The sequence below is a fragment of the Spea bombifrons genome, chromosome 6 (genome assembly GCF_027358695.1).
Source record: "Spea bombifrons isolate aSpeBom1 chromosome 6, aSpeBom1.2.pri, whole genome shotgun sequence".
Classification (NCBI taxonomy): Eukaryota; Metazoa; Chordata; class Amphibia; order Anura; family Pelobatidae; genus Spea; species Spea bombifrons.
The window spans coordinates 36396830-36424100 of record NC_071092.1 but is presented as its reverse complement, the minus strand read 5'-3'; the positions used below and the strand labels follow the sequence as shown (position 1 = coordinate 36424100).

The 27271-nt window shown below is 40.7% G+C and overlaps 1 protein-coding gene across 1 annotated transcript in view; it reads right to left on the bottom strand.

Annotated features, from left to right (window-relative positions):
* Positions 1 to 1770: 1770 nt before the first annotated feature.
* The window catches only part of CEP350 (centrosomal protein 350), a 30558-nt gene continuing 5057 nt past the window's right edge, over positions 1771 to 27271 (bottom strand). Inside the window, exons 2-38 of the mRNA XM_053468943.1 lie at positions 26208 to 26296; positions 25857 to 25900; positions 25588 to 25696; positions 22970 to 23135; positions 22411 to 22874; positions 21849 to 21962; positions 21460 to 21570; positions 20382 to 20675; positions 18958 to 19535; positions 18287 to 18408; positions 16751 to 17667; positions 16518 to 16668; positions 15741 to 15877; positions 14932 to 15100; positions 14699 to 14838; positions 14457 to 14620; positions 14049 to 14228; positions 13795 to 13889; positions 13599 to 13676; positions 13193 to 13329; positions 12856 to 13007; positions 12584 to 12768; positions 12132 to 12219; positions 11893 to 12039; positions 11309 to 11466; positions 10113 to 10306; positions 9308 to 9501; positions 8404 to 8542; positions 8010 to 8170; positions 7717 to 7862; positions 7509 to 7582; positions 6090 to 7411; positions 5124 to 5537; positions 3857 to 4003; positions 3653 to 3775; positions 2186 to 2460; positions 1771 to 2091 (exon numbers count right to left, since the gene is read on the bottom strand). Coding sequence (XP_053324918.1) covers positions 2296 to 2460; positions 3653 to 3775; positions 3857 to 4003; positions 5124 to 5537; positions 6090 to 7411; positions 7509 to 7582; positions 7717 to 7862; positions 8010 to 8170; positions 8404 to 8542; positions 9308 to 9501; positions 10113 to 10306; positions 11309 to 11466; positions 11893 to 12039; positions 12132 to 12219; positions 12584 to 12768; positions 12856 to 13007; positions 13193 to 13329; positions 13599 to 13676; positions 13795 to 13889; positions 14049 to 14228; positions 14457 to 14620; positions 14699 to 14838; positions 14932 to 15100; positions 15741 to 15877; positions 16518 to 16668; positions 16751 to 17667; positions 18287 to 18408; positions 18958 to 19535; positions 20382 to 20675; positions 21460 to 21570; positions 21849 to 21962; positions 22411 to 22874; positions 22970 to 23135; positions 25588 to 25696; positions 25857 to 25900; positions 26208 to 26292 — 8064 coding nt within the window. The 5' untranslated portion in view covers positions 26293 to 26296 and the 3' untranslated portion in view covers positions 1771 to 2091; positions 2186 to 2295. The remainder of the gene's footprint in view (positions 2092 to 2185; positions 2461 to 3652; positions 3776 to 3856; positions 4004 to 5123; positions 5538 to 6089; positions 7412 to 7508; positions 7583 to 7716; positions 7863 to 8009; positions 8171 to 8403; positions 8543 to 9307; positions 9502 to 10112; positions 10307 to 11308; positions 11467 to 11892; positions 12040 to 12131; positions 12220 to 12583; positions 12769 to 12855; positions 13008 to 13192; positions 13330 to 13598; positions 13677 to 13794; positions 13890 to 14048; positions 14229 to 14456; positions 14621 to 14698; positions 14839 to 14931; positions 15101 to 15740; positions 15878 to 16517; positions 16669 to 16750; positions 17668 to 18286; positions 18409 to 18957; positions 19536 to 20381; positions 20676 to 21459; positions 21571 to 21848; positions 21963 to 22410; positions 22875 to 22969; positions 23136 to 25587; positions 25697 to 25856; positions 25901 to 26207; positions 26297 to 27271) is intronic.

The window sequence follows — 27271 nt, the reverse complement described above, 5'->3', positions numbered from 1 at the left end:
GTATACCACCCATACACGTGCCACAGAATGCAAATATTGAAGCGGAGCTCCTTCAGGGAAAATACGGGTCTTACTATATTGTACTTATACATCCACTAAGAAGGTGAGATATTAGACAATTATACATCAAATATACTGCTAGGAATAAACATCCACCCTGTAATAGCCTGTAAACAGGGACAGATTGGGAGTCTTATAAGTCAAATATGCAGCAGGGTTTGACGAACATTTTTTAGATTGCTCACGATTGATTGTTCTGGTATTTTATAGACTCATTCCCAGAACATTTATTTGAAATATTTGACAAGTAAATGAATGCTGGCTCCTTGCCCTTTTTCTCTCCATTCACTAAACATAATAAGGTGCTTGCTTCGCAGATAGAGCAGAGAAGTTCACACGGACCTACAAGGAAACCAAACCAAGGAAGCATATTTGTTATCCCGTTATCCTACGCACTACGGACAAGCTGTATGTGGCGGAATAAAGCTAAAATTTTGTTAGATAAAAAAAAAAAAACCTTTATATTATATAAAGTTACTGTTTTTAGAGGACCTGCCATTTTTAATACAGTGTAATAACAGCCAGACTCAGGATTAGACACACCATCAACCCATCCACGCAAAGGGCACAGGGCGCAATTCAATTAAGATGCTCAGACAACGAGTTGGCTTTAATTGCTGTGGACGTCATCAGTATGTGGTTTAAGCTGCAAAATAAACAGAAACGGCGCCCAACTTCCATAACAGTAAAACTCACTTCAGGCCTGTGTATAAATCAATATTTATTTACAGCTTTGTTTTTTTAGTTAAAGTACATTTTCCTGCAGTTTATTCACAAGTGATTTACAGAGAGGAGACTTTACAATGCAGCATTTCGGGCAATAAGTACATCTGTTTACATCACTGGATGAAGCGAGGGACTAGAGGTCACAGGTAGAACTCACCTGCACATATATATCTCCCCTGTAGAATGGCGTGTATTAAACGCATCTAGTGTTCACAGTTTATAATGCAGTGATACAACTCCAAACTAAGGCGGAAATTCCTTATGTAGTTGTGCCGCAGTGGTTCAGAACAAGGAGGTCTTTGTATGGAGGGTTTATGTACCGAAAAAAGAGAGAGAGGAGAAAACATGTGGCATAGCAATGCTTACCCCACACTCCACCGGTAACCTTAATGTAATGAGTCTATACCACTTGTTGGAGTTGTAGTGCAAATCAAAACTTAATACTGCAAAACAAGTACCCCACGTTACGTGGCCTCGATCCAGTCCATTCTCACAGTCTCTTCACTCTGTCATGTTCTGTGAAACGAAGACCCGACAAGGCCATAACCCCACAAGGTTTTATGCAAAGTGCTCCCAGTTTATTCAAAGTATTAAGCAGTGGGGAACAGTCACGAGATTTCATTTTACAATAGTGACCCTGTTCTATTCATTTTTGGAAAAAAAAATAAGCCTGCCAAATAATTCTGAGCAGCAGAAGGTGGAAGATCGGCATAGAACGATGTCAGAACCTAGTGGGACTAGGATTGGAGCCTTTGGCATGAACACGGCTTACTGATGGTCATGGAGTACAATTAAAAAGGCCGACGTGCTGTTTGGAACAACTACACTTGACAAGTAATAAAGGTCATGTTGAATATTGAACTGAAATTGGGCATCAAACTTAAAATTTACATAAAATGAACTTTACTGAACTCACCAATGACAGCTCTGCAAATGGAGTAGTGTCGTTTCTGACTAGTTTCAGAGGCCCTTAGTCTCCAAGTACAGTAATAATGCTAATTATTTTTTATTTTTAATGATGATCCTTTGCAGATACGCCCTCGCCATAATGATAACTCGCTTGCACAACCCATTGTAAGATTACTGTTAAAAAAATAAAAACAAAAAGTCATTTTTCTCCATAGGCTCCAATAGTAAAGCTCTTATCCGAGAAGATTTCAGTTTGCCCAGATATTGCATTATACACCCAACTTTTCAAGTATTGCAAGAAGTTAAGGACACTTGATGAGGCAGCTGCACACACCCTGCCCCAGAACACTCACGTTAAGTTATACAGGTTATCGATATCACACACCCTATAGTCTGCTTGCGCTGCAGTCGAGGTAAGGCTCCAGCTAAACCCAACAGGCTGGCGGATAAATCTCCTGCTGCAAGGATAGCAGATTCTTCCCAAAATTACACAGAACCTGTAAATCATTTAAAATTAGGTCCACACCACGACCAACGGTGGTTCCTTTCATTCTATGGACGAAATTGTAGAATATTGACATTTGCAGCTTTTCCGATAGATCAAACTTTAAGTGCGAGGTGGTTCTTTTCTTGAATTTGCTGCAGGACCTGTAGTGTGTCTCGAATTAAGGTCTCAAAGATCCCATCAGCCAGCTGCATCTTTACAAACAATTCATCATCGTCATAATTCACCCACTGTGCCTCCTCCTCGTGCAGTTCCTGTACCTGTCAGATCAGAATGTAATCATTAGTGCAAACATAATTACGGCGTATATATAAAATAAAAAAGTAAAGGCACCGGCAGGAAACCTCCCTTCGCATTTATACTCTGAACACAACACAGCATATAAAAATAAACCTAAAGAAAACTGCACCCTGGCATAAACGCCGATTAATCACCTTTTCTGGGAACTGTGTTGCGCAATCCTTTAGTGTTAACAATGTTACAAACAAAATGTTTTCATTTTATGATATCCATAACTGAGGTTATAGCAAATATTGTATCTATCATTAGAAAAACCTGCAAAATAATGAGCACGCTGCGGGTAAGCGCTTACAACGGTAAGCAATGTGGCCGCGCATGCTACACTCAGGCTGCTGGCAAGAAAACCGGAAGCCGTAGTGAGCTTTTCCTACAAGTGCCTTTTTTTATTATTATTTTTTAATAATAACATTATATTTTAATAAACATTTAATGAATGCATAAAGAACTTACAAAGTATTTTATGTGCATTCTTTGTTGGTGGGGCTGCATGGAGCACCCAAGTGTTCATTAAAATACACAACCTACGCAGGTCTAATTTAGATCAGACAATGGGTTTAAAAACACATTTTGGTGGCAGGGATGCCACAGATCTCCTTACAGTATTCAGTCATGAGCTCTGCTTGGTATAAAGAGCGTTATTACATCATAACCTTTCACGCACAGCCATTAGAAGCCCAGATATGACAACAAATGGCCACTGTATAGAGATGTGTAATAAATTCCAAAGAGAAAAATTATGCAAAGCCTTTAAAGTAGGTGTCTGGGCAAGTTGGCAGCTTCTATTTTAGCATCGTCTTCATAGCCAGATAAGGTTCATTTATAACTGTAATTACTGTGTAAGGTATGTTTTGTGCCACCCGTTTAATATGTTTTATTATTTTTACCTCAGAGTTTGTTACATTTTTATTTGGTGGCTGTTTTTCAAGGGCCATTAACACTCATGATAGCAATTGATCAGCACATAAAGAGGTTTTGTACTAAATGAAAGATTCTGTATTTTTACACTACCCATGTACGGGAATCAAAAATATCAGTTGATAAATGGAAAGTATGGAATTTGGTATGAAATTTGCATACGAGATTGAAAAAAAATTAGCCTACGTGAATGCTGTTATAAGGATATTTTGTTGTTGAACTCAATAGCTTTATTACCAGTATATGATCCACTCTGTCTCTCTTCTTCCTCCCAAACTTCATCATTCTTTGCCAGTCTGTTTTATGATTTTCAGACTTCTTCAAGCTCAAGAGACTAAGCACTTCATCTGTCAAGAAAGTCTAAAAAGCCACAGCGTGTTAAAACCAAAAAAAAATAACAAGAAGGATATAACAAAACGAAAGCCTTTCATGAGACGGTACCTTGACTTCCTGCATGTTGTGAGGATCCATCACCCGACGAGCATATAATGGAGACACTCGAGGAGGCTTCTTCCACAAGGGGTAAGACCCACGGGGGTCTGGAGAACATATCTCATTAAATATATGCAAGGCCAGGTCAAACAGCATCTGTATGACATAACAGAGTAGGTTGCAGTTTCAAAAACCAAACAATGTGCAATAATAAAACAAGTACCGAGCTATTCTCTACCCAATTCTAATAACCCAAGCAGTTACTAACAATGTAATTTCCTGTGCCTAAAAACAGGGAAACCTACAAAGATTCATTTCATCAATTTATCTATATTATTAATCCGAGCTCAATGATGTTAAAAGATTTTTTGGAACATAATCTGTCGAGCTTCCCATGCAGAGAATGCACTACTTGTGTAGCTAAGAAGCCATCAAAAAGGAAACCGGACAGACTGCTCAGAGATATGTTCTGTTGTCTACATACAGAAGCACTTGCGTCCCTTCCCTAACTTGCTTTATGTTTTCTGAGTTTGCATTTAGGGATATTGAAACCGTTACGCTGCTCTGTCTTCTTCAAGACTGAAAGAGTTTTACAAACCAAACATGACTTCGGATTTAGCTTTTGTCATTTGCGATTGATGGCATCTTTTAGGGGACCTTAGACCATACCCAAGACATACAACGAGGTAACATTTGATATCAAGGTGTGCACGCTTGAGGCATACGATACACCCTATGTGCCAACACCTCCAGGAACGGGCAGACCCTTCCTTTGGACTGGATATTCTGCTCAGACCCGGAATCCTCCGCACTCAACACTATACTATTTGTATTTTCTTATTTAGATAATTGACCAATTCTTGATTCCCGGTTTGGCTACTTTCCATTTCTTAATTTGTGTCTTTGTGCCTTTATAATCCTAGATTTTACATACAGTGATGCAATGGCTTTGAGTTACTTAAATTATTTTCACGTCTTATAACTTGTTCCACCATAACACCGAATTCCTGGCCAAACATAGGAGGACCCAGTACATGCCTCCTTTGAAGGACAGACAGAACGTACTTGAATCTGCCTTGAGGGATATATCTAGCAGGAGAAGTCAGCGCACGGTATTATTTCACCGTCCTCCAAGAAAGGATATACCCACCACTACTGCAATAACTAGTGCTGGTAGAAAAAACTTACAGGAAAAAACCCTCAAAAGCAAAACCGGATGTAAGAAAACTAAATACAGTGGAAGAACAAGCAATTTTATAGAGATCATTTGACTTACGGACTTGTAGGCACAGCTAGCTGTGCTCTGCCCGTCTTCAACAGATTGGGTGAAAAAAGCACGGATCTCCTGGAGGTCTCCACCATGGTGTTTCCACCTCCACAACGCATCTGAAGCCACTTGCAGTAGTTGCTCTACTTCAGGCTCAGTGTGGGAGACTACAATTAAAGGTTCTGCCTGGGGAATTGGGAGCACAGGTTTGGGTGCAGGCTCAGGGACAGGTGTTACAAGACTTGGTTCTGGAGAGAATTCTGGGGGGGCGTCCTTTTCAGATTGACACTTCTGGATCTTGAAGCTGCTCAGACCGAAGTCCTCGTCAAACCAGTCTGGCTCCTCTCCAAGGACAGTAAGCAGGTTACGGTTTGGCCCAAGCTCTGTCAAATCCTGTCCATAACGCGGCTCGAACACAGATACCTGAATCAGACCAAAAGTTACAGTTTACATAAGAAAGCCTAATACTAACCTCGTCCAAATGCGATGTGACCCAATTACAAGTGTCAAGTAAATTTTTTTCATCTACAATACTATTGGTTTTCCACTAAATTATTGTTTAGCTGCCTTTATAAGACAGGATTAGCACTTATACTGCAGATGTACAACTAGCACATTCTTATTTGGTGCCTAGGCAATTGGCGTAGGAATTTGTTCCAGGTACACAGCCAAATAATAGCCTTAGGTGACATTTATATAGGTACCAAGGCAGCTTACTTTTACTGTTGTCAAAGCTACCAGCATGTTTCTGTGTATCAAACAGCAGTCACCATTAGCTTAAGACACTAAAGTCTAACTTTAGACACTTCTAACATGCAGCTATGGAACTGACATAAGGCAGCGAACAATGCAGTAGTTTGAGCCCAATGTGTACAAAGTATTACACTAGAAGCTTGCCTTTGGGCTTTGAATTCTGGATTTCATCAGCCTGTGCACAGTTAAGTTCTTTGTGTTTTTGAGATATCTCCTACTCACCATCTGAGGTTGTAGATCGTCATTTTGGGTGTCATCAGTATCTCTGTGAACATCATTGGTGTTAAGGGAGCTTAGTATGTCTTGGTTGTTCCGCTGAATTTTCTCTGCCCGCTGTCTGCGTATATTTTGGAGGTAGGTAACAGTTTCCCTCAGACAGACCTTTAATACATTTTCAGAAAGTGTATTCACCTCTGGGACATGCACCCCATCCGTCTCTTGATGTTGCTTTTCCTTGTCAAGTGTCTCTGGAAGAAGAGTTTTTAGGCTTGTGTTGTTCTCTTCCAGGGTGGTGGTTTGTTCCTGGATAGACTCTGTTTTGTGTGCATGATTTTGTCCATCTTCTGAGATAATACACGGTTTCGTTTCAAACAATGTGGTATCCTCTTTGGCAGGCACATCATCAAATGTGGAATCAAGAGTGTCAAACTCTCCAGTGTGTTCAAGAGGCCCTTCGTCATCAACAACCGCACTTCCTTTAGGGGAATGAGACGTCTGGCTCTCTGCCTCCAGGTGTGAGATCTTATGTGGAGGTGCAAACAGCCCATGCTGGAAGGGACAACTAAAATACCGTTTGCCTTCATGTGCGCCATCATTATTGCCCTCAGATTTGTCCAGTTCTACTCCTGCCCATACACCTTCAGCAAAATGTGTTTCACCTTTAAAACGCAGTGTTCCTGGCTGCACCCCACTTACCAGAACCCTGTCTCCTAGCTTGAAGTCTGTAAGAGGATCAATGATTTCATGTGAAACAATGGGTTCTTGTGAGGTAGCAACAATCTCAAGTAAGCGAGGACTGGATTTAAAGCCACTATGTTCCTCCTCATGTTCAGCCGTTCCTTCATCTGAAACAACGGAAAATTCTATCTCCTCGCATGGGGTTTCAGCACCCGATGGGGACACAGAAGAAAACGCCTCAAAATCATCAGCATATGATTGGTATTTATTGGTGGAGAGGATCCCCTCTGGAGTTTGGCTCCTAAGATTAAGGTTCAGTACCAGTGGAGGCGACACAGATACATGACTGTGGGAAAGACTTCCATCTGGACTTTGGCTCCTTAGATTAAGTTTCAGCGCAGGGGGAGGAGATACAGAAATGCGACTTTGGTTTTCCAACATTTCCTCTGGGACCTCTGACTTGATAGTTGACACTGGACTGCTCTGTGTAGAAGAGGACACACCGTCCCTTGGAGGGCAAGACCTGTGGTCACTAGGCACGTCATCTTTTGAAGAGAAAAGAGCAGGACCATGCAAAGACTGATCCAAGACCCTCTGCATCGCATACACCTGCTTAGTGTCCAGGCAGTCCACTTGATTGAAGCTTCCTGTATGATGAATAGATGGTTGAGAATGTATCACAAAAACTACTTCACATCGGTACAAAAAAAAAATAAATAAAAAAAAAAAATCACGTCATCATACCGTCAGGCAAGTCAATGGACTCCAATGGATGTTCATGTTCATTTGAAGTTTTACAGGTGGGTGTGCCATCAAACCTGAAAGATGCAAACAAGACAAGGTTACACATTTACATGAGACGTGCAACGACCCATAGATCAGTGCTTATTCAGAAGAGTCACTATATATTCATGTCAAGAATTTCTGACAAAGAACTAGTAACGTTAGATACCTGTCAGATAGGGCTGGTTCTCTGCTGACCGCTGCAGTTTTAGCGATGGGTTTTGCACTGGATTCTGGTTTGTGGTTTTCACTGGATTCTGGTTTGTGGTTTTCACTGAGCTCAGCTTGAGCCTTTTGAATGTACTCATCATATGACTGCAAAAAAATAAAAGAAATGTTAGTGGATGCTCATATTTCTGAGCTACATATCTGTCTCACTGAGATCCCTTCCTTTGGGGAAGTTTTTAAAATAAACATTACTTGCTGCTCAAGAATATTCAGTGAGATCAGCCTTATCCTCACCTGTAGTTGCTTCAGTAGAATGGCTTCCTGTGCTCGCAGCTTTTCTTTCTGCCGTCTCTTTTGCTCTCTCTTTAAATTTACCACCACAGACTTGCGTTTTCTCAGTTCTTCCCTTAATGCTCGAACACGGCACTCGGTATCACTTTGATCTGATGTGGTCTCTATCAAGAAAATCAAGAACAAACATCAAGAAAATCCTGAACAAACCAACATGATAAAACAAAGAGAAACTGGGAGTCCTACAATAGTTTTATAATGTATATTTATTATATATAATGTACATATGTAAAACGTAAGCACAACTATATACATCCAGAGTCGCAGAGGAAAATTTTGTTGGGATGTAGTGTTTTGAAGAGACCGAGATTTAGTAAGTAAGAAAGAGCGGTTTTACCTGAATGGGTTATGGATAAAGATTCTTCAGACCAAGTGTGAGACAGCTGATGGAGTTGCAATGTAAAGTGGACCTGATGCCTCCCAGACTTTGGACTCTCCTTGGCGGAATCTGGAGATTTGATGCTTTTTGTTTGAGACTGCAATTCATAAACATCATGGTTACCGATACAAAAGTACACAATCCACAATGGTACTCTCTTACATAACAGCTGTGGTTGGTGCATGAACTGAATTCTATTTCTTTCCAGTCTGCAAAGAGATTGGGCTGGAAAATAGATGTACCATACAACACAGGCCTGACCTATTGCTGTATCTTAAGCTTTCTATCGTATTATATAAAATTGTATGTAACTGAAGCCTGACCATTAGGGTACAAAATGTCTATATAGCATTAGATTACACCTGTACTCTGCCCCATTTCTAATCTATAAACTTCCATTACAGCAAATTATATAGCAGAAAGGGCTTCCGCGGTAAAGATTGTACTGTAGACCCTAAAAACAAAAATCCCACTTTTGCTGCATCTTTGTCCTGATTTCATTCAGGTAGCAGACTGGACATCTGCACATGAACATCATTGTTCAATTTTGTGGCAAGTTTTCGCAGAAACGTGCGGCAAAATGGTTGCTTGGCTAGTGTCGTAATGATCCTAGGAAAATAGGTTGTCTGGTAACCAAAATTATTCATTTTTTTATGGACATTTCATAGATACTTTGGCTCATGGTCGATGTAACAAACCCAACATATTAAAAGGTAAAAATCTACACTCTAATATTTACCCAGTAATTGAAAGAAGTATATGAAACTTATATGTAAATCAAGACACTTATATTTTGGGGTGTTTGGCCAACTTTTAGTGGAAATTTAAAACCCCCTGCCACATGGGGGTAAAGTAAAAGTACCTCTTTGCTATATGAAGATGGCACCAATTCCTCAGAGATGCTGCTGTGATCACCACTTTGCTCCAAAATTTCTTCAGCAATTGTTGAATGCTCAATAGTCTCAGATGGGACGTAGTCAGATGGGGGACTCCCAGAGGTCTTGATGCCACCTGGGGAACTTAATGGAACTGGAGACTCCTCAGAGCTTCTATGATCTGTGAAAATAAAAACCAAATTAACATTAACATTTGGTTTATTGTTATGAGCACATATTAATTCACCCTCTACTTCCTAAAGTTTTTCAATTTAAGTCGTTTTTCTTTTCTCTTGTAACCCCATAGTATATCTAGGTTATGGGTATGCAGTAGGTTTCCAATAATCTATACAGCACTACTTCCATTATTTAATGTTAACATCATATTTTGCTCACCGTTGATACACAAGTTTACCCATGCTTGCCACTGAAATAGTACGTCAGATTCTCGAACACTTTGCTGATTACCATGTGATGTGCTTTATGAATTAATAAAGGGTTAAATAAATCACACTGTTTACATTACTCTGCCTGTAAAATATAGTGTCCACCTGCCCCAATAATTCACAAATCACTTCTTTCCCGGTCGATCTTTGTATTGTGTCCCATTTTCTAAAAAATATGGTTATTGCTGTGGAAGGCGATTCTACTAAGTACTGGACTGTTGAGTACTAAAAACACAAACTAAGTCTGTTTATATTGTGTTTCACTACCAAAGGTTTCATCAGCAGCCACCATTTTTTTCTACCAATGATGGATTGCCAAGGTTTTCTCCCATGTACACAATCTCACCTTCAGTAATGTCCTTCGCTTCATCTGGACCCTGGCTGTTTGTTTTCACTCTCTGTTTGTCCCAAGCTGCTAGAGCTTGCTTCTCAATCTGTCTAACTTCAATCTCCTCTTCATCTAGTCTCTTCTTCCAGTCCAGAAGCTCTTGGGCATGTAACCTACGCTGCACCAGCTGCTGTTCTCTTTTGGTCAAAAACCTAAGGGAAATGTGAATTTAAGCAACACTCAAATAGGTAAAGCACCTCACTCAGGGGCAGGGAGAAATGAGGGAAGAGCAGGCAGAGGAAAGGGGGTGATACACAACATCCGCATGCTCTACCCCCACAAGCCCCCCGTCCCCTCAGCAGCACACGGTCATGCTCTTAGGATTCTTCACCACAGCAGCTACCATGCCTCCCGCAAAATGTAGGGAGCAGAGGGAGCGGTGCCTTTACCTGAGCAGCTGGCGGCAGATATAGAGCTGGAATTTGGGGTGAAGTTTGGGAAAGCACACACTGAGAGAAGCCCAGTGCTGGGGCGTAAAGACAGAGAAGAAGCAGTGAACAGGGCAGATGTCTCTACAAGAAAAGGAGCAAGAGTTTACCAAGGAGACTAGAGCGAAAAAGTGTAGAAGAATGGATCGGAGGCCATGATAAAGAGGACCACAGCAGCGATACTGGTAATTGTAAGCAGGGTCAGTTAGAAGTCAGAAAGGAAGAATGCAAAGATTAGGAGGGCAACATGATCCTGGCTGGATGGACTTGTAAGTAGCCATAGATGTGAATCTGATTCAAAGACATAACATGTGGAGCAGCAGAAGAAAAAAAAATAGTATGCTAGGAGAAAGAAACAAAGGAAAATATAAACTTAAAACAAGATATAGGAGAAAATAGTAAAGGAACTGCAAACAAAAGGATCAAGATAGAATTCAAATAAGAAACATGTTTTTATGAATATGCAATTATGAAGGTGCCAGTGAATAGGGGGCCTAAACTGTAAATACATATATCAGGAAAGTAGAACAGAATGGCTTCACAAAAAATGCCACTGACTGTAAAGACACGGTGCAAGAAAGACTTGAGGAAGCATTGCAGACAGGAGGGGAGCAGAACGCACTAACATCCAAACGATTTCGGAAAAGGGACTTTACATTTCAGTCATGTAACCTGTATTTAACAGTCAGCAACAGAAAAGGAAGCAATGTATCAAAGACTAGTTACTTGGCATCCATATGGCTGTGCATTTTCCGCAGTTTTTGCATGATGCTGCTGGTCTCGCTGCTGGACACAGACACCGGGGACTGGCTGCGACTCTCTGCATCCGAGGGGACTGGGGTAGACGCAGGACTAGGTGGGATATCTCCTTCACTGGGTAGCTCCTGGACAAAAACAGCCCAAGTGAGAAAAGAGCCTAGAAACAAAATCCATTCTACCAAAAACTCAATCCATTGGGACACAGAGGGCAGCTCCCTCGTATTATTTTAAACCGAAATTACAGATTAGATTTTTATATAATATAACATCCAATGACAAGATGAGAACACAGGATAAGGTATCTGTATTTCATGGTTATACTAGTCAAAATTGTATCAATTTGGATAAATTAACTCATAGCAAAAAAATAATCTATGATCTCCTTTAACACAAGCTTGCATTACTAGCGAACAAAACTGACAGCGGATTATACTCAATAAGTAAAGAAAAAATTCATAGACCATTCCAGCTAGGAAAAAGGTGATCACTGCGTCCCTTACTTGAAGACTCTTTTTTTAGTCACAAATAAACGGTCAGTGCTTAAGTCTCACCAGTTGCACGCTCTCGGCACATTTCAGCTTCTCTTTCAGTCTCTGTGTACTGCTTTGAATGCGGTGAATCTCTTCTTGCTGTTTCAGGATAAGCTGCCTCTCCCTATGAGCCGCTTTGTTAACTTCTTGCAGACGTTTAATTTCAGCCTGAAAACACAGGTTCTATGTTACAGAAAACAGAAACAACCACAGATGCATCACGCTGAATTCTGTTTGGTTACATGGGTATGAAAACACACCTGCTCCTTCTGTAGCTTCAGTAGTAGACCCTGCTGGCGCTTCGTCAGTGTAGGCATCTTATCATCCTCTCCTTTATCTTTCAGCCGTCTAAACAACGGGAAACAAAGACAATGTAACACAACATAACAGCAATTAATCAAATGAAGTGATCCACATGAAATGACAGAAACAATGGCACATCGGGAGCGCCTTATCCTGAAGGGCAATGTCGATATGTGTTTTTATTTGTGATCACGTGCACACTGTTTCAGTCTTCTCTTCTAACTGGAGATACTTGGAATGGCATTGAAACTTAAACGGCATTAAATCACTCTGGCAGCCCAACTTCCACTTTTCACTCTTCCTCCATGGCTACAGACTCTGAGGTTTCCATTGTACTCCTCCCTCACCACCTGTTCCCTTCACACCCTCATAAACTTCTTGTATATGCTCCGGAGAGGAGTCCACTTACCTTTTTTGGTGTTCTAGCAATGCAAGCTCTGCTTTGGTCTTGTCTTTTAGAGCTTTTTCCCGCAGGCGAAGAAGAGCAGCTTGGTGGGCTGCTCGCATTTCCCCTTCCTGCATGTACTGCCGCACCATTTCCATGGTAAAGCGAGAAAAGCTGTCCTGCCCACCTGAAAACGGGCCACTGTGTTCCTGAGAAGAAGCCATCAATGCGAGTTATGCAAGGGCTAAAAATAAATGCTGCTGGATAGCAGGTTTCCACTGAACATTCAGTTTTACCTTGCCAGGAATATTCTCTTTATAAGATTCATTGGGATGGCTTAACTGTCTCTCCATGCTGTCTCTGCGGTGGGCCTCAGAGGGAAGTAGCGTGCGAAATGATTGCTCTTCTATAACCTTTTCATCATTAATGTGACCTGTTGAGCTGGGGCCTGAGGAACAACATACAGTCAGTCATAATCAGTCATAGTAAAACAATCCTCACTTCCACTACGTACATCAAGCAGCAACCCTTCATATTTCTGTCACAGGTCTTACCCATGGTGTGGATGATACTCTAGTTAACAAAGGGGCCTTTGACAGTAAAATGATTCAGAGGCTCTCCAAAAGGTATTACCTTTGTTTCTCAGGGACAGGCTCCCTTCTTCCAATATGCTGCTTGTCGGAGATGGTAACATCTCAGAAATGCTCTCCTCGAGCTCACTCTGGCTTATAGTTGCTTCCTTGATTGAAGTTGGTGGACTGTTGTGTTCACTATCACAACAAAGCAAGGGTTGTCAGTTACAGAAACATCCTTTGGCCACATATGAAATAAAGAATAGCTAACCCATGTCTACTTCCAAAAAATAACAAAGTCACAACAAGTAGTTCAAACTTAACCCTTAACTACAAGAATACAAGCACTCCTGTCTCTGTGTAAAAACAAAACAAAGATCTTAACATTACCGTTAAAGAGTGATACAACCATTTTATTGCAACATGCCAAGCGTTTTAATACTTTTAATACTGAGGAATATTCTCACCTATAAAGATGCTCCCTAGATTGACTTGTACTGCTGGAAGGTGGAGATAATGGAGAAGCTGTACGAGACCCCCTTTTTCTATGAAGAGAAATGTGAAGGCATCATTTATTGGTTTGCTATAGGGCAGGACACATTTCCATGCATTTCAAAAATCTATACCTATACATTAAAGCAGTGAAATACGGTTCTGCAATACCTTGACTCATAGTGACGTGGTCTTTTCGGCTGATCAACAGAAAGGGTCACAGTGACATCTGAGCTGGTTGGAGACAGGTAACCACGATCTATCTCCTAACAAGAAATATGCCAGTAATATGTAAGTTTATACTACACCAGAGTCAGTGACTATACCAACACACATGCTTGCATTGTTGATGAATGTCATGTATGGAATTAAGATGATTGACAATACAGCCAAATCTATGCAAATCATCATAAAATGTTGCTAACCTCTTGGATTGTGTTGGTAGTCCGTGAACCAGATGTTTCTGATGTATTCCGGGAGCTCAATTGCGCTTCGTCCTGGATTACCTTTGCTGATGTTTGATACTCCTGTCCAAAGCTTTCCTGCTTTTGCTCCATTTCTTGTTTCAGTGCAAATAAGTCCTGTTCCTGCTGTTCTTGCTGGGCCTGTAAGAAACAAACAAGCTACTGAAGAACTGGATATCATATTCATAGTTTACATAAAAAAAAAAAAAAAATTAGAAAAATATATATAAGATTTTTTTTTTCATGAGATGGAGAGTTTAGACGTGTCCAGTTCTAAAATGTTTAATTCCTGTCTCCATTAACGTGAAAGACAAGCCTGTTCACCGTTATTTGTTGTTCTGCATCTGACTTTGATTTTTATGTGCTTACCCTGAGCCTCTTTACACGGAAAATAATATCTTCCTCAGCTTGTAAAACCTTATGAACTCGTTCCACAAAACACAAGTGCTGCATGGTGTCGTCCACAGCACTCAGGTGGTTAATTTCTGCCGACATACGCTGATGAAGTGCGGCAGGAGAAAATCGCATGGTACCTGCAGAGGGGAAATTCATTAATCACGTTGCATTTTTTTTTCATGTACTGCAAAAGTTTAGAGACCTGCCCAACATACCTGGCACTGACACACCAGCTGGCACTTTAGATCCCAATGCAGTGGTCGCAGCAGGCGGTGGCGGGGATGGAACTTGTACTCCCATCTCCTGTAAGCTAGAATGACGACTCACTGAAGAGTTACCAGCATCAGACAACAGACTGAAAGGGAGATGATGGAAAATAAAAAAGATAAATATGCAATTCATCGGCAAATGTAGTAACGATGCAAACATAATACAGGAAACTTCATACCTTGCTATGGAATGAGAGGACAGATTACTAATTGTTCTATCGCTGTCTGATATTATAGAGCGCTCCCTCCTCTGAGAACGCCTGCTCCTTTGATATTTGTTTTCAGAGCCAGAGGAGGAATATTCATGTTCCTGAGAGACCTTGGGGCTTCTATTCCGCAATCCTTTTCCTGCAAAGTGAGGTGCCACAGATCAACTATGGAGAAAATATGCTCTAAAACTAGAAAAATGCAAATAACCTCATGGGTTTTTTTTTTTTTTTTACACTTATGGACCAAAGGGGTTATTAGCCATTTAGCCATATTGTAGAAACTTTATTTACACAGATAAGCCACGATTTAGTAGAAACATCTCCTTGCTCCTGATTTACTTACAGACATTGGGTCATATCGCTGGATCAAATAATGCAATCGGTTTCAATGGGATCACTTTCATATCTGCTTGAAGCAGGCAACCAGTGGCAAGCATTATCGTACCAGGGAGGAGGGCAAACTCAACCTCAGGTTTTTATTTTGTTTTTTTAAAATGCATAAAAATGAGCGTTAAAGTTGAGGATCTTGCCTAAAACAGGTATTTTAACAGTTCTAGTCTTCACTGGTTAGTGCTTAAAATATTAGAGTATTTAGGTCAAATGGTAAGAATAGCAAAACTAAGACATGCAAACCACCACTTTATTCATGATCTTCCATGCCCTCGTGGTTTTCTGGCACATATTTTCATGACAGCATGGATCATCATGAAGATCTTAAGGGGTTAAAAATAAGTAAAGTAGGGTATGGACCAGAAGTTCATGTGAATGGCTTTACTTACGGTGTTTGCTACTTCTTTGAGATGAAGATGATCCAGAGGGTGATGTAGTAGACTGAGCCCCAGAGGAATGGTATGAAGCCGCATCACTTCTAGACCTGGGAAGTTCTTCCTTGATGCTGGAAGAAGAGCTGTCAGCGCTGGAGACAAGACCAACACTCTATGTCAGAAAGCCCTTGTCTATTCTCCATTAGTACATTTTAACATAAATATATACCCATAGTGGTTTGGTTTTATTTGGAACACAAGATAAAGGGACTTCATACTTCAAGCATACTTGTAAAGTATAATACAGGGTTTTGTAAAGTTTATGAGTAAATACAGCAGCCCTGTTTTCCATGCCACTGTTGGCTGCTTGAAGTCAGCAGTGAAGCCGACTTGCAGTGACCATAATGTACACAAGTTTTAGCTGTACACACCTCCTGAAAGTGTAGAAGTTGAGCATTTTGGAAAAGAATATATAACCCCCCTTGGATATATTGAAAACTCCTAGCAACTTTACATTTTCTGCTAATAATTGCATACTATGTGTATAAACATACACATTTACATATATATATATATTTACATATATATATATTTACATATACATATATATACATATATATACATATATATATATACACACACACACACACTTATACATACATACCGGTATATTATACATACTATACATAGCACACGTTTAGTTGGCGCACAGAACTTAAAAAATGTAGGATTTGGCCAAAATGACAGATATGCACTAAAAGTGAAACAATGTTTAAATGTAACAGATCTCACCTCAGCTTAAGAACTTTCTGAGTGTTTGCTGAGATTTCACTGATTGATGGTGAAGTGAAATCATCTGCATAGGATACACTGTCCTGGACTCTGGTATCTGCGCAGGGTGGCTGAAGTTCTTGTAAACCATTCTGTGACTGCCCTTCCACACCTACAAGGAGAATGTAACACAACATATCAATACAACAACCAACTAAACTTGTTCATTAACACGCTGCAGATAACATACTGACCTTTTTCTAGGACCTGGTATGACTTGATGAAAACGTTGATGACACTGTGAGGACTTCCCTTAGCTAGCTCTTCCAAGGGATCTTTTGATTCCATATTAGACGATGGCAGGGGTTGGAAATTACTGGCGCCTCTCCGGAATTCATCAAGTGGGTTGTGCAAACTGGTATCACCGATACAAAATTCCTTGTTTATAAATGCTTCCACTGGGTGAAATAGCGACCCGCGTTGTGCATGGAATTCCTCACCTTCAGAAAGGCTTTCTTCTATCATCAATGGACCCTCACTGATAGAACTAGTGCTTGAGTTGTGAGAGGGACTTGGTTCAGAATGTTTGATAGGGTGACAGTCAAGTTCTTGTTCTTCTTGTGTAAGCTTTGTTTCCTCTTCTTCAACCTCGCAAATTCCAGCTGTGGTAGCTGCATCAGGATAATATTTCTCTGGAGATTTCTTGTAGAGATTGTTGGCACCAGGAAGGACCTTCTGGTAGAAATTACTCTCACACGTCCTGAGCATCTTCTGTATTCTGTCTTTGAAAACATCGTCTGTGCTTTCTCTTTCAGGTGGGCTATCTGGTTTCCGCGATGTAATTTTGGTTTGACCCTTTGGGTAAGGATCGCTGCCCCAGGCCGACTGAGGGGTTACAGATGCCTCAACCAACTTTTTAGCTTCATTTTCAATTCTGGAGGACAAAGAGATGGCAGTGGCCTTTAGAGCCTCAATGCGATCAAGGTTACTCCTGAAACTGGTTGTTGGTTTACCCTCAAAGGCTCTCCCAGGGTGTAACAAGTCCTTTGAAAGAGTGTGTGGCTGCAAGGGCATTCCCGTTGCCCCTGGCACTTGACTCAGAGACTGAGGTATTAGGCCAGTCGTGTGCAATTTGTCAGGCTGCAGACAATACGTGTCGACTAGATCAGTTCTGAAAACATATCGAAGTTTGTAGAGTTAAAGACAAAAATCCAAATCCATATATATCCCGAGCAGTGACCTAATAACAAATTATAGGGTCATCTGGAAGCTGAATCTCACAAATAATTCCACAGCTTCTTGACAGTTATTGAACGTATTGTGTCCCACAATGTAGCAAAACACATGCTTCCCAGCCAAATCGTGTCATATTAACATTAAAAATGATAACCGTGCCTAATACAAATTTTGTCAGTAACTTTTATTACAATATATGAAAATTACTGGTCAGCATTTACACCAGTACATAATATTCTCTGCTTTTGCAAATGGCGTTATGTTTTCATGACAAATCAGGAACGTCCCAATAAAAAAAAAAAAAAAAAAAAACGGAAAAACCTTTATAGAGCTGCAGGCACTCGCCTCCTCCATGGTCTGGTGATTCTCACCACTGATTGGCTGCTTGAAGCAGCCTTTCATTACAGCTTTTAACTAAATGTGTAAGTTGTTTTGTTTTTACAAAAAAAAAAATCTATTAGACACACAGAAAACACTCATTCACACATTGATTCAGAATAGAAAGAAAATACTTAAATCAATTAAATGCGACGCGCACAAAAAGCTCTACTCACCTGAGTAGAGGTTGCAGAGGCTCCGAAAGGGACAGTTCGCTGCTGGATGAGGCACTAAGAGGTCGCTCCTGACCTTTGTTCTCTTTGTCAGATTCCCCAGAGGGCTGGTACAAAGGCTTCACCTTAAAACAGACAGGTAACAAAATGTAGTAATAATTGTAGGCTAATGGAACAGTGGCAATATAAAAAGAAAGCAATAGAGAAGAAAATACCAGACAAAATTGCAGAAAGACAAAGAAGAGACGACAACGATGGCCAGACATTTAATAAAGTAAAATGGATATTAAATGGCCAATTTATTTTTCCAGGGGGCATTCATAGTCCTTGGTTTTCCACAATCTGAGCGGTATTTCACTACAAAGCACTGTTTCTGCCCCCCAATGTCCTAAATGACACAAAATCACAACCAGCGGAACAAGACCTCTGTACTTGCGGCTCTTCCTTTGCAGCCAGGATGAGTTTTAACACTCAATGTCATCCCGTTTGCACAAAATGCTTGTATATAGAGCATCTCAGGAAATTGGCAAGGTGGGGCTTTAGCCGCAAAGCATTATTTCCCATAGAAAAACTTATATATATATATATATATATATATATATATATATATATATATATATATATATATATATATATATATATATATATATATAACGTGTGTTAAATTAACTTACCTGCTTTTCATGACCAGTGATATCAAGCCAAGCTTGTCCGAACAATCCAGGATGTGTTTCCTGCGGGTATCGGGAGCTGGGCGCATAGCACTGGCTGGGAGTTGGCTTTGGTAATTTAACTTTTTGTTGGGCAGCTGTTGCACTTTTGGTCTTGGTGACTGCCTCTTTCTGCTTCTGATAGAGTTCCTGTAATCGTTTGGTTTTAAGTTCCTCTGTCTTTTGCTGTGCCTGTTTCTGCTCAGTCTGTTTCTTTTTCCTCTGCTCCTGCTGATGTTGGATATACTCTCTTATTTTGTCCGGGTCATAATGTCTATGTTTGAAAGAGACAGGAGGCTGGTGTGGATCATGAGCTTTGTCCAGCTTTGTTTTGGCTGGACTATGACTTCTACTTCGTTTCTTCTTAGTCACTTGAATTTCGCTGTCCAGTTGCAAATCATCCAAGATCGCCCTGATTTCCAGAGGTAGGAATTGTTTTTTCAGTTCTAAAGAATCAGCCTGTTGCTTGTTGGTATCCGGGGGTGCGTGAGACATTTTACTGGTAGCTGGACACAACTTATCCACATGTGAGCCTGATCCAGCTGTAAATCAGATGAACATAAAGTTTTATACAAAAAGCATTCACAACTCAGTATACCATCACAGAAAAACACAACCTTGCCATGTATTAAGAAACTCTACAGACAAGTGTATATTGTGGAAGTTGGGCAAGACAGAACTAAGGCTTCCTGGGGTAGATTCAGATGTTAAAACACCAGCGTTGGCCTATGTTTCACTTACAGAACATAGTTAATGAAGTTCAAGGTATGTAAGCAGCAAAATGCAAACTCTTCTGTTACACAAGTTTATACTTTATCTGTTATTTGTTTTAGACAAAAAGGGAATACAAAAAAAAGGGTAGCACATCATCCAAATAATAGCACTTCTGCTTTTTTGTAAAACACTTTTAGCAAGTCAGGACAACTAGTCCTATGAAGAAAGAAAAAGTGAAAGGCTGGTGTTACCTAAAACATGCAAAAGGAAAAACAGGGGAAGAAAAAGAAACAAAATACATCTACATTCTTACATCTATACAAATTATTTATTTTAAAACACTGCACCATGAGCCACCAAGAATTACAAAGTGACAGAATATTAAGCTTTAAAGCAGAGATGACCCTAATCTTGATACGTCTGATACATGAATTAAAGGTTAAAACCCTTCTCTGTATATTATGACCACATTAAATAAGGCAAAAAAAGTTTCCAACTCGGTAGAAAGTTTAACAGTCTTATATTGTATGGTTGTAGAACATAACAGGAGCAGGATTTTCACACTCATTAGGCTCTTCCCTGGTGCCCAACATGAATTCACCAGGCGTGCGTGAAAACAAACCAGAACATATTACAGACTCTCAATGGTTAAAGTACATTTTGTTTTTACTAACCTGATTTACTGGATCTGTCCTGGTCATCTTTGTGTTTCTCTTTGGATAAGTTCTGTTTAACAGTCTGTCTGTCGCGGGACAAAGAGCGACTTTCCCTTTGCCTCCCTGTGTCTACCCTTTTCTCAGAAGACGCCGGCCTCTTATCAGACTGCCTATTAGTAAACGTACTCAATTTATTTTCACGTTTATCAGGGGATCTGTCTTTTTGTTTTTTAGAAACCTTTGTTGCAGGCCCAAGGATTTGATTCACCAACTTTTGCCCATCTCGCCAAGAATGTGGGGTGATGATTTGTCCTGCAAATGTAAAAAAAAAAAAAAAAAAAAAGAAAACTTCCTGTTCAGAAAAGATGAATAAGTTGTAGGGGAAATTTCTATTTAACATATATTACTAAAATAGGAATAAGGAAACATTTGAAACGTCCCATCCAAGGATAGGTCAACTATAAACAAAGATTACATACATACATACATAATTATGTCAGAAAACAACAAAAATGACTCATCTACTTTGCCCTTTCTGTAATAACTTAATTCTTTGGGACAGCTTTATGCAAATCCCAGGCTTTCCTGCATTATCTTAGGGCACGTCTGCTACTTCCACTGGAGGTATATTCCAGGTCTATATTATATTTTCTTTAAAGTATAACTTTCTCACATTGTTACCCCCGGGGGGGGGCTAGTCTTCCGACTTCTAACTTTAAATCACCTTCCTTAGTTCTGACAATCACCATTTACAATTTATTCTACGCCTTGACTTATCCGACTAGAAAAAGTGTTCTTTCTTTGCCTACCTTAGGCCCAGGATCAATGTGTGGTCCTCCAAGACCCTTATACCATAGTATTACACAATTTAGTAATTTCAAGCCTATGTTTTTGAAAAGTATGCAGTCTTCCACATTACAAACTTGGATAACATTGCATATCACCATGTAGTTTTGCTACATCATTTTGTAAAACATAAAGCTGTTCTAAGAAAAATCTGGAAGAGGAGATATGTAAATATACCAACATCTGTGTGAGTCTTATCTCATAAGCATAGTGTATGTGCTTGCTAATCATTATAGAAATATGTATTCACCTGACTTGCGTTCAGGGCTCTGGGGATCCACAATTCCACCCACTCTTGTCACCTTCCGCACGGGTCTGGATGTTCGCTTTGTGTGAGATTTCTCAGTGCCACCCGTGTCTTCTGCAAATAAGGCCAAATGTTAGGGAGGATGCAATCTCTGTCCTCTTGCATATTCTCAGTAATGGTATAAGACCATGAAGCTGGGTTTTATAGCGTATGCACAAATCATCTTCTCACATCCCAAACATAATTTTTCATTTAATATTTGCTTTGTACATGAACACTTTTCCCCCATCATTAACTACTGTCATCAACTTACCCATTATTGCAAATAATACTTTAAAACATACTTAATTTGCATGCAGTGTGCAAAAACAATAATCTAGAGAAAAATTCACCTTGCAGAGGGCGTGATACACTTTGTTGCTGCAGAGCACTCAGGTTGTGAAATTCCTCCTCCTGCCAGATTTTGCCATCTGGGGTACGGATCTTTGTCTTAGGGGTATTAAATCCTAAAGCAAGAAAGCGTGACAGTTTAAAAGTTTCAAAAGAACAGAATTTGCCCCCCAAAATAACAGCACATATGTTGAATATAGCGTTAAATGCGTTAAAAAGTACTAAACATTTAACAGATTCCCAACATTAAAGCACAATAGCTGTAAGGTCTTAATATATTTTTTATTAATACCACAAACATCAAAAGGTGCATACATGTGACATCATATAATAAGCAAATTATGTAAACTGCAACCTACAGCTACCTATCATGTTATTTCAATAACCAATTAAAATAAAACACGGACAGGAGCATTTTTTAAGAGGTCGTAAAATAGTTCTACAAGAGAGGATTATTTGTATGCCTTTAATATTAACAAACCAAGCAGGTATAACCACTATTTTCTCTCAGGAGAACATTTCACAGGAAAATCTTATGTTGTGAACATTAGCCTCGTATCTCACCTGGGTAAACCGGTGCAGGAGGAGCAGTAGTGACTTTGCGCGTCAGATTGGTGTTAGTCTTTGGGCAGTCTGCATTGTCGGGGGTCACAGCAGCATTATTCTCTCCCGAAAGTTCCCACTGCCTGCGAATACGTTCTTTAAGCCTCTCTAATTTGGAGTCAGGCTGTCGCTGCTTTAACTTCTCTAGCCTGTTGCTAGAGGGGGTGAATGAAGGAGCAGATGGTTTTCTTGGCCTGTAATCTGCCTGCATGGCTGGCTCAGAAACGTCCCTCTGTGGTCGCTGCAATCGCCATTTTAAAGCATCAATCGCTGCCTGGTCATTCAGAAATTGCACTGCCGTGCCATCCACAGCTGAAGAACGTGTGCTGTCAAAGTCTCCTTCCTCTGGGGCACCAACAGCCCGTCCAGAAGACGAACGCGTCTCGGTCTTGCCCGTGCCAGCAAAGAGACTGCTAGAAACCTCCCTAACAAGAACAAGAATGCAAAGTTAGGAAACATTTCTGTCTTCTAAATGAGTATTGGGCAGATTGGTATGATTAGTTTGCTGCGAGACTCTTACCGGTAAGATGACAGAGGCTCTCTAAAAGCCACATGTCCTGTTTTTTTCACATTGCTTTCCAGGGTGGTAACATGAAGGGGTCTACGTGGAGATGTCTCTCTTCCAGATACCCTTGGTTGCAAAGATTTGCTGCTCTGGTTATTGGGTAAGTCCTGGTATCTCCCATCTACAAAGGGGAAAACAGCAAAAGCGGTTAATACAAAGGTAAACAACCATAAAACTTTAGGAATTACAGAAAAAAATTTATAAAATTAATTTACAATTTAGTGAGGTGGACATATGTGAGAGTCCAGACAAAAGTATACTCTTTAAATAAAAAAAAGGATTGATGAATGTTTACTAATTGTGTAATATCCCCTAACTGCCTTTAGATTGTAAGCTGGTTTGAGCAGGGCCGTCATCACCTGTTTCTGTAAGTCAAATTGATGTTATATACTACGTCTTATGATCTGTCTACCCATTGTACAGCGCTATGGAACATGATGGTGCTTTATTAGGGCTGCAACTAACGATTATTTTAATAATCGATTAGTTGGCCGATTATTTTGTCGATTAATCGATTAATCGGATAAAAAAATACATTATTTTAAATTGAAGAAAAATTGCAATAAAAAACGTACAATTTACACTTTCATCTCTTTATTGCAATGGCCTCTCTCTATTCACCTTCTTATTTTACTGACATAATAATAAAAGCTACAAGAACCCAAACACAGTGCGTCTCAAACTAGGTTTTAATACAAAGTTATTAGTAAATATTAATTCATATGTTAACTATTTTTCATATTTAATAAAAACTGAGAAAAAAAGCCTTGTTGAAATTTTTTTATTTACCAAACTGCCCCCAGTTATGCACATCTGACCCCCAGCTTGCCACTCTGCCCCCATATATGCCTTATACCTCCTATATGCCAGAGATTCCACTGTGCCCCCTGATATGCCACTGTGCCCCCTGATATGCCTTATACTCCTTATATGCCAGTGATATGCAACTGAGCCCCCTGATATACCTTTTACCCCCAGATTTGTTTTATGCCCCCCTGATATGCCTAATATCGATGTCTTATACCCCTATATGCCACTGAGCCCCCTGATATACCTTTTACCCCCAGATATGTTTATGCCCCCCTGATATGCCTAATATCCATATGCCTTATACCCCCTATATGCCCTAAAAATTCATAATACCCCCCATACACCACTATAACTCACCCATACACCACTCTGGCTCCTCCCCCTCCCATACACCACTCTGGCTCCTCCCCCTCCCAAACACCACTCTGGCTCCTCCCCCCTCTCATACTCCACTCTGCCTCCTCCCCCCTCTCATACTCCACTCTGCCTCCTCCCCCCTCCCATACTCCACTCTGCCTCCTCCCCCCTCCCATACACCACTCTGCCTCCTCCCCACCCATACATCACTTTGGCTCCTCCCCTCCCATACATCACTTTGCCTCCTCCCCCTCCCATATACCACTCTGCCTCCTCCCCTCCCATACATCACTTTGGCTCCTCCCCCTCCCATACTCCACTCTGCCTCCTCCCATACACCACTCTGGCTCCTCCCCCTCCCATACTCGACTCTGGCTCCTCCCATACTTCACTCTGCCTCCTCCCATACATCACGTTGGCTCCTCCCCCCTCCCATACTCCACTCTGCCTCCTGTGAACCTCCGTTTCTGACAAGACACCAGGGAGCCGGGTAGAGAGGCAGAGTGGCGTATGAGAGGGGGAGGAGCCAGAGTGGTGTATTGGGGTGTATGGGAGCCACCCTCCTCTGACTCCTCCCCCCTCCCATACACCGCTCTGCCTCTCTACCCGGCTCCGTTACTGAAGGCACTTTCCCTGCAGCTTCATAGAAGCCTCAGTGTAAGTGAAGTGCAGTAACGGAGTCTGTCTGTGCGATGCAGACACTCACCGGCTATCAGAGAGAATGATTCTCTGTCAGCCGGTGGGGGTCTGCATCGCACAGACAGACTCCGTCACTCACCTTCACTTACACTGAGGCTTCTATGAAGCTGCAGGGAAAGTGCCTGTCAGTAATAGTGCCGGGTAGAGAGGCAGAGCAGTGTATGGGAGGGGGGAGGAGGCAGATGGGAGGGGGAGAGAGACGGAAGTGAGAGACCGGCCGACAGTGAGGGGAATCCAGGTCCCCTGCAGCGTTGCGGGGGATCTGGATTCCGGTGTTATAATCCGATCTCTGTTTGAGGTCGGATTACATAAGGAGAGGAGTTTTTCAGAGCATTTGCTCTGAAAAAAACCTCTTTTTAAAATGGATAAAAATCGATCCGATTAATCGATGATGAAATTCGTTGACAACGATTTTCATTATCGATTATTATCGATTTTATCGATTAGTTGTTTCAGCCCTATGCTTTATAAAACGATAAATAAGTATAAGTACATAGTAGACATTTAGGCTGTATCAAAAATGCGCGTAGCTCCACATTGAACATGTAATCAAGCTAAAAGAGAAAGGGCCAACGGACTGTGCAAAATGTTTCACACAAACAAAGCAGAACATAACTGGATCTCCACACAGATCTCGGCTGATATTGGAAACAGATCACTTGGAAACGCCCACTCTGTTATATAGAAAGAAAATAACGAACGCTCACCCTTGCGGCTGACTTTACGTGTGAGATGGAACGATGGCTGCTTGGTCTCCATGACAAGCACATCAGTTTCCATAGGGAACACATCCAGTTTCTTTTGTAGGTCTTTCAACTGTTAAAAAAAAAATCAGTTACAAATAAACATTCTAGAAAATGAATAAAGTAGTAATAAAGTACTATTTAAGTACTTTTTTTTTTTTTTTTTTTTTTTTACTATTTTCATGTTAAATGCATACTGGAGTCAATTTTGTTCATTTCGGGGGTATACTCACAGCAGAATCAGTGTCAGAGATCACATGCCATAACACGGAGAGGTCTGTAATAAACAAAGTAACAGGTTCATTTAGAATATACAAGGTACTCGGTGCCTGTAACGTTAGCTTTTTATTATTTGGCCATCTTGATAAAATATAGAACTTAACTTGAATCGTAACAACCCTTCTACTAAAGAGCTTATCGTCTTCAAAACCGTCACAGTCAGGGGGAGCAGTTTTGGGGCAGGAATTACACATTAACGCTTTGATGCCTAGACGTTCTTTAGATTTGCATCTCTTTGGCAGTACATGTGAAACGGCCCGGACAGTAAGACGCCTAGAAGAAGACAGAAGTGACCGCAGACATACCTCCGATAGCGTCTCCCTTTTTTCGATGCGATGGACAATGGGATGGAAACAGTGTGTGTGTCCTCTGTGCATTCTTCTCAGCCATTCATCTATTAGACACAAAAATATAGAGACTGTTTAGCAACAGTGTGTATATTCTCCAAACCCCCTGTACATGAAAAGCTGCGGCCCGTGTAGAGCTGTCACTTGGCCTGCGGGGCTTGACACTTTTCGAAACAGCTGTGGGTACGTATCAAATGATGGCTCTTAGAAGCTACAGGTTTATTGAGGAGGGGGATTTGGCTACAGAGATAAGCAATCTGTTACAGCAGGGTAACAGGAACTCGAAGCACACATTTAGACCCAACGTGACCTTTCAGGAACCAACATGCATTGCCTTAAATACAAAATGTTTCCAAAAGGCAGAAAAAGATGAAAAACCCGAATCTCCTAACCAAGGTGCTTGTATTCCTTTACAGCAAGAGCACACGGTAATAAGAAATGCTCTTAAAATGTCCAAATCGTGGCATTTTATGTGGTGAAGGAAGAAAGGGGGTCGCACAGAGTCCTCAGACTTTTCATTATTTTATGAAGCAAGACAGGAGCGTTTAGGAGCCAGAGAGCAAATCAGCCAAGGGTGGCCGAAAACATACGACTAGAAACAAAATGAACAAAATTACTCATACAATGAATTTTTATGCTTTAACAATGGTCCGCAACTTATATTATATTTCAAATAACTATAAATACTTTTAATGAATGACACGGGCTCTCGCATGAGTTATAGTTTCACAGCGTCATACGTTATGAAGAAAAAATGATTAAAAATAAATTTAATTTTTATTTGAATGTAAGACATTCCTAATATTAGGCGAAACGTCGGGGCAAATTCAATGCCGTCACACTTCTAGGTAAATTAGAAATAATGAGGGGAACATCATGGGTGAAGCAGATGACCAACATGTACATCTTCTGTACACTTTGGTCATCCACTTGGCTACATTTGGTAGTTGGGAAATAAAGTGTATAGCTGACAAGTGAACACCTTCCTTAAAGGCATACGTTCCAAATTGTCAAAAGTTGTA